Source organism: Pagrus pagrus (genome assembly GCF_965226575.1).
Source record: "Pagrus pagrus genome assembly, chromosome: 18".
Taxonomy (NCBI): Eukaryota; Metazoa; Chordata; class Actinopteri; order Spariformes; family Sparidae; genus Pagrus; species Pagrus pagrus.
The window spans coordinates 9,034,201-9,048,075 of NC_140202.1; the positions used below are offsets into that span (position 1 = coordinate 9,034,201).

Below are 13,875 nucleotides of genomic sequence, written 5' to 3' on the forward strand. Positions count from 1 at the left end.
TATGTAGGAATACCTAAATCAGGGGTGTGTATCTTCCAGATAAATCCAGAAATCCGGCTTTTCCGACCTTAAAATGAGGCTCGTTTTTTGTGCCTCTGATTCATGTCTTCATGTCACCCCGCAAGTAGTCCATTCATTTGTCACGATGGAACTTCATTCAAAGCAGAGCTCCACCAAAGAGACTGATTTCGTTTATCTGATGTGTTCTAAGAATTTGCGCTTTAAACATAAGCACTATGTTCTTTGTTTTTTAAACACTCGACATTATTGGGATTTTTTCTTGTGTGTGCTGTGATTTAAATGAAAAAAACAAATATCTGCACCATTCCTCCTATTTACAATCATTTCGTAATATGTTAAGAAACCAAATTAAAATGTAGGCCATTTTGGTGCACATACTGTAAATCATGTGCTGGTGCACCTCAATAAAAAGGTTAGGTGCATCAGTGCAACCAGTGTAAAAAGTTAGTCTGGAGCCCTGTTTTACATTACTCGAAGACTGTAAATGGTTGCAGGTGGTTTTCAGGGCTGCACAAATAATCAAAATATTATTCAAATCATAATATGCAAATCCTGGAGTTGCAATTTTTTGATTAAGGTAAAAAGTATAATGAAACAGCATTATAATGAAGTACTGTAGTGCTGCTGAGATACCATGGCAAACAAATTTTGTTCTCCAGATGCAAGAAAACATAGAGAACGTAGCGACAAATGTCGCATCATCATGACGAAAATAAAAATTGTGATGCAAAAATGATCATTCCCACTAATCATGTATCATATTACAATCTATCAAAATGATCAGCTAAACAACATTTCATCCTACTTCCTTGCTGTAACATATTGTAGCTACAGGTTGTGAATATTCATTAGGCTGTCACTGGAAACTTTCTTCTCGGATAACAAAAGTTTCCTGATCTTAATCGAACCTTTTCGGTTGAGTGATCTATAACTTTAGTCACCTGAGAATGACGGAACACTCTTTTTTTTAGTTTTTAAAGGGATTTGAAACAATTTGGAAAAGGTGAAAAGATTATGTAATGATGCAGCACCTGGTACTGCATAAGTGTCTGTATGTTTCAGCTGTGGAAGCATTTTAGTTCAAAAGAAAAAACACACTGTACAATATGATGTGGCTATCCTGACAGTAACTCTGAAAAATGCACATGGAGCCACAACTGTGATACAAACACCATAAACAGCCACGGTCTCAAACAATTTAGAGGTGCAAGTGTAGCCAGAACGTTCTGGAAACCCTGACGGCATGCCTCTCGCAGTCGAGCTCAGTGCAGACTGACATAATCTTGAGGATAACTCATAACATGTCAATAAAAAAGTATAATAAAATATAACTGAATTCTAATATTGCTCTTTGTCTCTAATAACATGACATTCAATGACCGACATAAGAAAAAAAACACATACAATACAAGCACCCATGGCAGTCATGAGAAACGTACCACACCACAATCACCTCATACAATAATTCTAAGATAAATAACACATTTACCGAACATGGCAATGGAAATACAGCACATATAAACATACGTGTTTGAATCCAGAAAGAGCAAAATGTTGTCACATGGCGTCAACCTGACCTTTGGCTCACTGATCCAGCAAACGGGTCTTGGTTTAGGGCATCTGCCACAGTGTTTTTTTGCCCCAGGGATGTATTTGAGACTGAACGTGTATGGGGACAGCCTGGCCACCCACCGCAGTTCATAGGCATCAAGTTTTGGTTTTGTCATTACACAGGTTAAAGGATTATTATAGATTCACACTGTGAAAAAATGACCCTTCAACCAATGACTAAACTTTTCACAAACACACCACATGAGCCACTTGAGAAATTCCAGGCGATGGGCAGGGTACCTCTTTTGTGAGCCGATGAGGGTCTTGCTTGCAGAGGCAATTCAGTGTGCCTTGAGTTCACCTTCTAGTATTTGGGACAAAACTGCCCCCAGGCAATCAAGAGAAGCATCAGTAGATACGATCATCGGTCTGGAGAAGTCCAGGTGTGTGACGACTGCACAGCTCCTTGAGGCTGAGAAAGGCAGACTCACAGTCATGATGATGTCATCCTTCTGGCCAGCAACTACCAGGACGGGAATCATGCACTTAACCCCATACAAAGCCAGTTCCATGTCATACATGCACTGGGGCTAGCCTGTAGCCCCCCACAGCCAACAAGGACAATGCGCTGTGTCAGTTCTTGCTGTTGGGTCAAAATGTTCTCTGATAAGAGTCTCCACTCTGCTTCCTCACTTATAGTACGAGCCATAGATCCTGTATCAAGCAATCCTTGTGACTGGGTAGAACCATTGATAACCACTGATGCATGGAATAATTCGCCAAATGGGGATCAGCTCTGTGGATATTTTGGATGATTAATGTACAGTCCTCTAGCATTGCTTTGCAAACTTTTGCATACACCTCTTTCAAGTCTTTGTTTCCTTCGGAGGTTTGCACTTTAACGCCCACACATCCCGTCTCCAAATGTGAGCTGCGTAGTTTAAACCTGCTTTGCCTTGCTCATCGCTTGCAGACTTAAAGCAGCTCATGCAGAGGTTATCCTGTATGCAGTGCATAGTTGTTGAATGGTCAGCAGTCTGGCAAACCTTGTATCTCTTTTGGGAAAGTTCACCTGCTACCTGCTTGGTGCTGCTAACTGAACCTTCTGCTCCAGCACACTGTCCAGCAGGCTGATGAGGGACTGAATGCAAGCGCTCTCCGCCTGGGGGGTGGATGATGACCCAATCTCATTCTGGGGTTATGGACCACCCCCCAGCTCCCTGGCATTATCAGCAGCTCCAGCCTCTGCTGCTGAGGTCTGGGCTTGTGCACCAACCTCCTTTGGTTAGGGTGGTCTACATGTTTTACCCTGAGGCTTTGTCCTGGTTTCTCTGTGGTATTCAATGAGATGCTCCTGGATCTTGTTTGCTATCCATCTGCTGTTTTGAACTTAAGAAAACTTAAGGGGTGCAGGGTCAGGACAGTGTTTCACAAAAATCATTGTGACTTCATGAGAGTGATCTTCAGTGTTCCACCCCTTCAAGCTGATTCAAGCGGATCCAATAATCCATTGGGCTTTGAGTGTTGTAAAAAGTCTGCTAGAGGCAAGGTGGAATATGTCACCTCACTGAAATGTTGTTTCAGCACATCAAAGACAAGCATGGGGTCTTCAGTGGGCTTTAAAGATGGAATGCTACACAGGGTCAGTTTGATGAAATCTCTCACCTTTCCCATCAATTTCGACAATATTCCCTGGGAGTGCTCTTGGGATGGATTGCCCCTCTTCTTCAGGTAAATATCCACTATGTCCTCCCATTCATGTACAGTGTGTTTGTCAGTTCCATCACCCCTGAAGTGTGGCAGCTCTTTGACGTCAGAGTGGCCCTGGCCCATGTTCGTCGCTGGGTTTAGCGCCAACTAAGACAACTGGGATTGGTTAAAAGAAATACAAATAAGCCAAAGTGTTTTTTTGCCCCATTTACCAGAATGACAATTGGTGTAGCCAGACCTTTCTCGAGGGATGTATAGGTCATAGGTTCGGCTATGTGAGACTACCATCTGGTGACCTGTTGCAGCCAAAAGAACTTGGAGCTCAACTTGGAGCTTAGCTGATTTTAAGACTGCAGATGGAGGTGATGGATTTCAGGACAAACATAGTCCCACCCGACCCATCCCAATGTGTCGACACTGCGTCACTTCCTGGGTGCTGTCATAAACCAGGACCTGGGAGCTGAATATCAGAGGATCTGAGAATGTACTTCCTGCAGCAACTAAAGAAGCTCAACCTGCCAAAGACAGTGGTGCACTTCTGCATCCCCATCATCGGGTCCTTCATCCTCACCTCCTCCATCATCATCTGTTACACAGCTGCCACTGTCAAGGACAAGGGCAGGCTGAAGTGCATCATTGGCTCTGATAGGAAGGTGATTGGCTGCAATCTGCTATCCTTGAACATCTCCAGGACCCTGAGGCGTGCAGGTAAGATTGTGGCTGACACCTCACAACCCAGACAAAGACGTTGTGAAACACACCTCTCCGGCAGGAGGCTGAAGACCATCAAGACCAACACCTCACACTAGGCCTGGGCGATAAACCGAAAATTTACCGATACCGAAATTTACGACGATAACCGACGTCATTTTGCCCATGTCGGTATATTCGGTGTGTAAAAAAAAAAAAAAAAGTCGTTTTTGTCTTGTTTGGCTGTGTGTGTGTAGGTAGGCTACCGGTATATCATGTGTAACTGTTGCTAAAATGCAACCTCGGCTTATTTTGTGAATGAACACGAGTCAAACCTTTGTGTAAAAGCATAATTACGACGAAAAAGACACTTTTAAGATTCACCGTAGTTTCGTTTCCAGGTCAAACTCATTTACAATGGAGGTGCACGGGTCAACTTTTCTGTAGCATCAAAACCAACTCACGTTAGCTTAGCCGTCCTGCCAGTCGAGATGCGTCGATCCCCAATCCCCGATGTAACATGGAGCTTTCTCCTTCATGTTACGCCGCACTCGGGGATTGACGCATCGCGACTGGCAGGACTGCTACTGCTAATGCTAACGTGAGTTGTTCAAAAACCTTCTTTTTAGCAAACTTTGTGTCCACAAACGATGTTCTCAATGCTCGTGTTCAGGTGTAGGGACCCTGGTGATACTACGAGCAAAGTTTCATGTTGTGTCGAGTCTTCTTAGTGTTTTAAAAATAGCGATTTTGATGCTACAGAAAAGTTGACCCGTGCACCTCCATTGTAAATGAGTTTGACCTGGAAACGAAACTACGGTGAATCTTAAAAGTGGCTTTTTCAGTTCTGGGGGAAACATTGTTACATGCCTCAGATCCTGCCTGAAACCTGAAATGGTAAACATGCTAGTGTTTCTTAGCAGAACCTGGAGTAAACACTAGTGTGTAGAGTAGAGTGATCACATGCAGCCATGAGTCAGACTCACATCTACAACACTAGTCTGAGTAAACAGGTCAGGATACCAAGTCTGCTGCTCCTTTTTGAAGTGCCCTGTTCAAGCCCCTCTTATTCTTAATCATCAGTGCTCTTATTTGTTTAAAAGAGTTTAAAGTTGTCACCTGTCACATGGCAGTGTTATTTGCAATAGTTTTTTCAGTGCTTTATTGACATTTTTGTTCATTACATTATTTATTATTTGTTTACAAGTGACACTACCTTTTTTTTTTTAGGCGTGGGGGGGGGCGTTTGTACTTATCGTTCATTTATCGTTATCGAGGTGAGTTGCTCAATATATCGTGATATTGATTTGAGGCCATATCGCCCAGCCCTACCTCACACCATGAGCAGTTTCTTCAGTTTCTTTCAATTGCAGCTGACCTCGTCAACTCAAGGCTCAACTTATCTACAGTGCGATATCATACAACTTAAAACTAAAAAGGTCAAATAGCACTCCAGTTTATAGAGGACTGAGGGTGTGAACCAAGTTAAGACATCAGCAGAGACTTGGCCTTGACCTTCTCTTGTCTTTGTGGGATCAGAAATCAAAAACCTTTAAATCTCTCCAATCTCTTGGCTTTTTCGAACATCAGGATTTATTGCAAACATTTTTCTTTTTTACAGTTAATCAAGTTGAGATGTTATTTGAAAATCTTTTGTACTTTGTAGTTCATAATTTATATTCTTGTCTTGAAGTGAACTGCAGATATCAAGTGAGGCCTTATGCAATGTGTCTGGCTGATGTTGTGATCTGAGTCCTCTCACCTACTGAGTGTTGAGATTTCCCCCCAACTGAACTAATTAACTATACATGTTCAGCCTCTGGCATGATAGCTTCATCATCTATAATAAATACAGACAACTTTATAAAACTGTAGCTTTGATTTTCCTTCATTATTGTACATACAAGACCAATTTCAAGAAACTTGAGATGCTGTGTAAAACCCAAGTTCAACAGAATGTTATCATTTGCTAATCCTTTTTTACTTGTACTCAACTGAAAACTGTACAAAGACAATTTTAATGTTTTGCCTAATCTTCATTGATTTAAAAAAAAAAGAAAGAAAAAAGAAATGCTTATTCTCAATTTGATGCCAGCAGCATGTTTTGAACATGTCAGGACAGGGGCAACAAAACACTGGAAAAAGTTTTGGAATACTCAAAAACATCACCTGTTTGGAACACGTAAAAAGGTTCGTTGGTAACAGGCGATGATATCATGATTGGGTATGAAAGGGGCATCCTCAAAAGGCTCAGTCGTTCACAAGCAAGGATGGGGTGAGGTTTACTTTGTGAAACACATGATTGTAAAAATGACATTATCTTGTGGGCTCAGGAACGCTTCATAAAACTGTTGTAAGCAAACACAGTTCAATTGCAGATATTAGCAATCTGTGTTTATATACGTTTTATACACAGCATTCCAACTTCTTTGGAATCAAGAGATCCTTTTTCACTACTGAGAGACTGTGTACACCTGGCATGAACATGCACACATGTCTAAAAACTGGCAGTAGGTTTGGGAGTTGAGTTTGAGTCCAACCTCAACCTGAAAAGGTCAAAATAGCGCATCTTTAATAATAACAGCCCATACAGTACCAGTACCCCACCTCCACCTTGCTGGTGAAGTGGAGCTCTGTGCCCGTTACTGATCCAGCCATGGGCCCATCCATCTGGTCCGTCAAGAGTCACTCTCATCTCATCAGTCCATAAAATCTTTGAAAAATCTGTCTTCAGATATTTCTTGGCCCAGTCTTGACATTTCAACTTACAGTATGTGTCTTATTCAGTGGTGGTCAGGTTTCAGCCTTCCTTACCTTGGCCATGTCTCTGAGCACTGAACACCTTGTACTTCTGGGCACTCCAGGTAGGTTGCCGTTGTGGAATATGACAGCACTGGAGGATAATGGGTTCCTGGTAGCTTCACGTTCGATTCTTCTCAAATCTTTGGCAGTTAATTTGTGTCTTTTTTTCTCAACACGTTTCTTGTGACCCTGTTGACTATTGGCAACAAAACGTTTGATGGTTCTGTGATCAACCCCAATATCTTATTTATTTCAAGAGTGGTGCATCAACTGAAAGACTTTTTACAACTTTTGACTTTACAGAGTCAGTTAAATCTCTTTTTTTGCCCATTTTGCCTGAGGAAAAGAAGCTGCCTACTAATTATGCACACCCTGATATAGGGTGTTGATCTCCTTAGGCCACACCCTCCGTCATTACACAAATACACACCACCTGATATGCGTCAATCCAATAAGCATTCCAGTTTAACAGCTTGGAGTTGGAAAATATGCATAATAATGATGTTATGGTCAAAATACATACTTGCTTAATAATTGTGCACACAGTGTCGGGTGCAACTGTTTTGGTCGTATATGCACCCAAAATCTGTCAAGTGTGACTAAACATTTTCATTTGTCGCACCAGTGCACCTGAAATTAAGCAGCTCTGATTTTTAAAAAGGTAGCCTATAGAAAGGTTTTTTTCACAAACATCAACTGGGTGTGTAGACAGGTCTGGTTTTGGAGTCCAGGAACTAAGTACTGTAGGCTCCACTGACACTAATTTTCAACTGAGGAGAAAAAATGCCTGTGTTTTTAATAATTTCTCACTTATTGCACCTTTTATGGCTGTGCTGCCATTGAGAATATTTACCAGTCAAAGGTCACTTCATCACAGCTTGAATGCTTTTCAAACAGCTAGGCTGCTAGACACTAATCTGATTTTGGAAGCTATGATTCATCCACATATTACAAACAATTACCCTCAAAGATGACCATGACCTGAATCAAAACCTCCCTGACAGTGCCCCTAAAACAACAGAAACTGGACATTTTAAGCTTCACAAATACAGGATATATTGCAGAGCGTTTGTACTTGGTTCTCATTATTGGTTTTCATCTTCACCCTCCCTCCCGGTTTTAAGGGAAAAGAGGACACAATTTGACTTCAGTCAGCATGATGAATATGATATGCTGTCACTAGATTGAACTCAATTCAGCTTTGAATATATTACAAATGCGTGTGCTGCAGTAGTTGTGTGATTTGAATTTGAAGACGTTTTTTTTCATTGGATTAAATAATTTCTGACAGACTGCCTGAGGAGAATATGCAGTGTGTGTGTGATTGTTGTTGTTGATGTACAGGTGTCCCACAAGATGGCTTTTATCCCTTGTATTGTTTTCAATCTACACAAATGAGATGTGGTTGCATGATGGCACCACACTAGACTAGATTATGCTTTATGGTCCCACATGGCTGCACTGAGTCACACATGAACAAGCTGACAGAAGCACAAGGCTGATAAATGATAAACCCAAGAGCTGTACTTTTCCTCGGGGACAGTTCCTACTTTCTGCACATTTTCTCACACTATTTTTTTCTTTTGTAAAGAGCCATTCACTGAATTCTTGGAAATATGTAACATCTCCAGGATCAAAATAAGAATCCACAATACCTTATAGTCTACTACATCAAAATCAAACAAAAATGTAACCCACGGGTAATGACTCATTTCAGGCACTTAAATATAATTCCATTAAAGCTTGTTCTGTTGATCCATTCTTATGTCGAATTTATTAAGCTTGAAATGTCACATTTCACAATGTTATTTTCACATCAATGCAGGCATCACCACACTGGCTTAGAAACAGTTGCACAGCAAATGTGATATGTCTTTGAGGATTGATATCAGACATAATATCACTGACGTTTTTACTTAAACCCTATTTTAACTGAGAATATGTAACATTTCTGCATTAAAATGTCTGAAAACAACAAGACCTTTGTTATATATTTTTTGGGGTTGTGTGCTTATATAATCCTAAGCATTTCCTTCAATGTCAAGCAAACCCATGCGTTTAATTTGCTCAACTCTCATTATCCCACTTTACTTAACATATCTCCCACTTTACTTAGCAATTACATGCTGTGTGTTTAAATAAACATTTAAAAAAAAAAATCTTCAGGTGATGTGTCAGTGATGGTTGAGGTGTGAATCTTCAGTGGCCTCACAATTCGATTCGATTACGATTCAGCTGTCAACAATTCAAATACAAAATGATTCTCGATGCACTGCGATGCTTCTTGATGCATCTCAGTGTATGGCATCCTCAGTGATCTATATAACTGCACATGGCTACTATTTCATCATTTAAATTCCCTCTATTTATTCAGAAAGTCCTTCCAATAATCAGACTTCAGCAGTCTACAAAATAAAAGCTGTATCTTTTCAATACATAAACATTACAAAATCAAAACATTTATCTATCTGCAGTGCCTTTCATGTTTGTCTACAATAATATTGTTTTCACATGGGAGCTTTAAGACAAGGCATCTATTGACCCTGCTGCACACACCTTGGACGGCAGGGTTGACAGCGCCTCCTTAGGTCTTGGCTGATTAGCTGGGCTTGCTGTAAAGTTAATTACCTTGCAAGTATTTACAGTATGTATGTAAGAATGTCATGATTTACTGTTGACAAGAAACAATAACAGTAAAAGAGTAACCTCAGATGTTGGGCTGTGACAAAGTAGAAAGTAATGAGGTGCAACTGATTTCTTCTCTCATTATAAGTGGTCAGTGATGCTGACTTGTGATGTCATTGACTGTTTTGTGTTCCCTGAATATGGTGTTGACCAGCAGCCATATTCCACAAATCTGTGACTTGTGGCTTTAATTTATATTTTATCTTATTTGACAGGAAGAGAGCACAACCTTTATTCCAAAGTCTCTTAAAAGACAATTGGTTGACCTCACTCACATACTGATTGTTGAATTTTCCACCCACTCTGACCCCTTAAGAGAACATCATCTTATGAAAGGTCAATGTTCTGCTGCTCCAATGACATCTAGTGGCCTGAAGAAGACCAGTGGAACAACAAACCACAAACATTTGTGTTTTTTTTCCTTCTACTAATCACTCTTAATTCCTTGCCCTGCTTTTTGGGTTGCCTTATATATACACTGAACAAAAATATAAACGCAACACTTTTGTTTTTGCTCCCATTTTTCATGAGCTGAACTCAAAGATCTAAAACATTTTCTATATACACAAAAGACCATTTCGCACAAATATTGTCCACAAATCTGTCTAAATCTGTGTTAGTGAACACTTCTCCTTTGCCGAGATAATCCATCCCACCTCACGGGTGTGGCATATCAAGATGCTGATTAGACAGCATAATTATTGCACAGGTGTGCCTTAGGCTGGCCACAATAAATTTGGCCATCTGGCCACAATTTTTGTGGATTATGAAACTTCACCTGATTTTCCATGTTAGAAAATCAGGTTGCATTGGGATGAGTAGATAAAGACTGAATGTTCATTTTTGGGTGAACTTATCCTTTAAAAGGTCATATTGATAACATTTTTATACAGACAAATCATCATTTTAAAATAATACTTTTATTCTTCAAGCTCTGTAGATGTATCTCTTTTTCTTAAAAACATTATTGTGGTTGTGATTTAATTATTTAAAAAATGTTGCCGGGTCCAAAATGATTGTTTTGTTCATCTCTGTAAGAATTCTGACAATTGGCTCCAGCTTCTAAAAGGGTTTCTCAGTTTCTCTTCTTCTACTGTATAATGCGGTTGGTATCACGTGGTATCCATGGTTCGTCGGCGATCAACTTGGTCGTTGCCATTGAAAATTGGTACACAGCCATACTTTAATGTTTTCCATCATTGTGGTGATTCCCCTTTTCTTTCCATGAAAATGTGTGGTGTAAAAGATTGATTAAAGGGTTAAAATGGTAAGGTTCTTCTTCATACAGTATAGTGCTCTACTTTTTATAAAAGTAGGAGGCATTTGATAATATTTCAAGCAGAAGGGAAACCAGGAGAGAGAATGCTGCCTCAGTATTACATGAAAGAGAGACAACAACTGAAATACAACAGAACATATTGGACAAGTTCAATCTTTGTAAAGCTTTTAATGCTCACACCTGGTGGGACTGTCAGGTAATTTGTCAGGCAATTGTTTATTTGTGTTTCTGGTGGTGTTGGTTGGATCATCCATCAATCTTACTGACTCTTGCGGCTGGATTGTGATGAAACGTGGGGAACCACGGTAACTCATCACTTCAATACAGAAGTTTGAAATATAGATCAGTACGACCGGGGAGGGATATGGGGTGGGGGCTTAATTGTTTGTCTGTGTGATATTTGGTACGTCACGGATTGGATCAGCACAAATCGTTAGGGACTTCTCACCACTGTGTTCATCCATTGTCAAATTTATCTCAATTGGAGGTTCGAATGAAATTAGACATCATGCCTCATTGTGTATGGAGACGGCTAACCAGCTCAGATAATCAACAGCCACACGTGTTGAATTTGTACTTGTGCTGCGTTCCAGTCAACATCGGAAGCCTACATTTTTTACTTAAAATTTTCTACTTCCAACTTCAAGCATTCCAAGTGCAAGACATCAAAGTTAACCAAAAACCTGGCTGACCGTAACAAAATTGTCTCTCAAAATTGTACACGCAATTGCACCCTCAGCAGTGCAGCCTCCTTGCATATATAAATGAAATATAGGAGGAAAAAATGACATGTGAGGTACAGTAACAGATGCCATCATACATTTTGTTTTATAGTGCTTTTATACTATACTATACTATACTCTACTATACTATACTAAGGGTATCTAAATATTCCAATCACAAGCCTAACACAAATACTAAAAATACACCCTACCCCCTTCCAGTGGGTGCTGCTATTGTTGTGTGACGTCAGACAGATTCTCCCTCACAAAGTCGGGGTGGATGCATATGGAGATGGGACACTTTTGAGATCAGAGTTGTTTGAAATCCAGCACTGGGAACAGCAGTGCTTTCAACTAAATGCTAACGATAAAAATAGTTTAAATTCAGTTCAGAAGAACACGTTTAGACCATGACATGTTGCTATGTTGAAGGGGTACTCAGGTTCAGGGGTGTGGGGTATGTCAGACAAATTGAAAATTACTAACCACTGAGCTATACTATCTAAAATGTTCCTATTTACACTGTAGAAGTTGAAAAAGCTCCATCTGACAGTCATTAACTTAATCTCTAGACAACAGCATCAAGGCTATTTCTAATTCATTAGAGCTGCTCGAGGGTTTGCTTGTTCGGCGTTAGGTGTTTGCAGATAATGAGTGAGCAGGGAACGATCAGATAATAATGCATTAAATTCCTGGGTGGGATTTAAACTTCACTGTGTTCTGTATACAGGTGTTTGTGGAAACACTGCTCACCTCCTCAGAGAGGTCAAAGTGTGATGTCGGAGCTCTGCTCTTTTATCTGAGTTGGCTGTTATCCTCGTTTCTGTCCTGAAAGTCAGACTGTCTAGTGCAATTTCCTGAACTTTTGTCCATCCCTTTTTTGTCACGTAAAAATATGAAATTCAAAGCACGCAATCCTTTGTTTTCTACTGCACAAAGGTTGGTGCTTTCACAATGTCAGGCAAAACCAATTAACCCAAAACTAGAGGAGTAGAATGGGTTACACAAATGGCACATTGAGAAAAGAGGATTAAAATGTTCATTGTGTACATAATTGCTCTGCTTGGCAAAATATCAATGCTCTTCTCAATTCCAACAGACACAATCTGGGATTGCTTTGCTGTACAATGAGGAGACCAACAATACCTATGATGTCTGCCTGAAACTGACCAAAGAGGTATTAACCATACAGAAGCTGGATGTGGTTTGCACAAGTGGAAGTGAATCCCAAGTAAATGTAAGTGCGCCAGAGGGCTCGAGGCTCGCATTGTAATTCATGCTGCATAACTCCAGAATACTGTTTCAAATGTTCACAGTATCTCTTTGCCAATAAGAAACTCCCACTTTCTAAAGCACAGAACTGTTGTACTGCGAAGACAGGCGACTGGCGGTCTGGGCTTAAGCATCAAAGTAAGCAGATAAGTTTTGATCTTGGAGAGACTAAAGTGGAAATGAAAAGTCTTTGGGATGCAGAGTTGACTGTTTGTCTGAGAAAGCTGTTTTGGCAGTAAATCCCAGCACCCAAACTCAACACTGTTCATTCTTATCTTTCTCTTCTGCTTTTCAGGGAGGTGCAGAGCACAACGTGCCTGTCGTTATTTCGAAGATTTTCAAAGATCAAATTGGTAAGAAAGTATTTTTGTTTCACTATACTGCAATATGGATTTGTTAGTGGTATGTTAATGCAGTGTTAAATGTAATAGATAAGTTAATGGAGTTAACTGGAGGCAAGTTCACAAGGAAATTTGGAGCAGTCGAAGAGCATCACTTATTTTTATATTTAGAAATATTGGGTTATATGAGGTCATAATCAAAGATAAAGTCAAGGAGAAAATGGTCAAAAGAGTGAAAAAAATACTTTATCAACCCCTTGCTTTTTCTTTTTTCAAACTTAGATGAATAATTTGATATCAGTCTCATGTCTTAATGTGAAATGTATACTCCAGCAATTTAAATTTCACGAAAGTCACAAAATGTAAAAAAATTCAGGTCCATTTTTAAATGATTTAACTAGTAATCATCTTGTAATGAACTGTCACTTCAGTTCTTCTTTCTGACTGAGTATGAATTATCATATGCAGTAAAAGACTGAACAATATGTAAGCACTGTAAAAGATTTTGGCACAAACTCAACTGACTCGCTTCTCTCCTGTATCATTTCTCATGAGTCACTTCAGACCTTATACCTGTGCATGAACTATGTGTGAGCTTCTAACTTTAATTGAAGCTGTGTGTGACCTTCTAACTGAGCTCCTTTCCGCAGAGACTGACCAAATTTCTCTTCAAGCATGATACAGAGCTAAGAGCTAGCTACAACTACACTGCCCGGCCTAATACATGGTCATGTTCTTTTTAAAAAAATATAAGCATGTCTATGTTTTCTGGCAGCAGTTGAGACCTTTGGGCACTAACTAT

General features: G+C 39.9%; 1 protein-coding gene across 4 annotated transcripts in view; it reads left to right on the forward strand.

Annotated features, from left to right (window-relative positions):
- Positions 1 to 13,875, forward strand: part of sntg2 (syntrophin, gamma 2) — a 93,729-nt gene that overhangs the window by 14,189 nt on the left and 65,665 nt on the right. For 3 of the 4 annotated variants that reach the window (XM_084381793.1, XM_084381795.1, XM_084381796.1), the window contains exons 2-4: positions 12,560 to 12,697; positions 12,814 to 12,870; positions 13,028 to 13,085. In XM_084381793.1, the coding sequence (XP_084237919.1) occupies positions 12,560 to 12,697; positions 12,814 to 12,870; positions 13,028 to 13,085 (253 nt within the window). The remainder of the gene's footprint in view (positions 1 to 12,559; positions 12,698 to 12,813; positions 12,871 to 13,027; positions 13,086 to 13,875) is intronic. The other variant, XM_084381794.1, reaches the window with a different exon arrangement.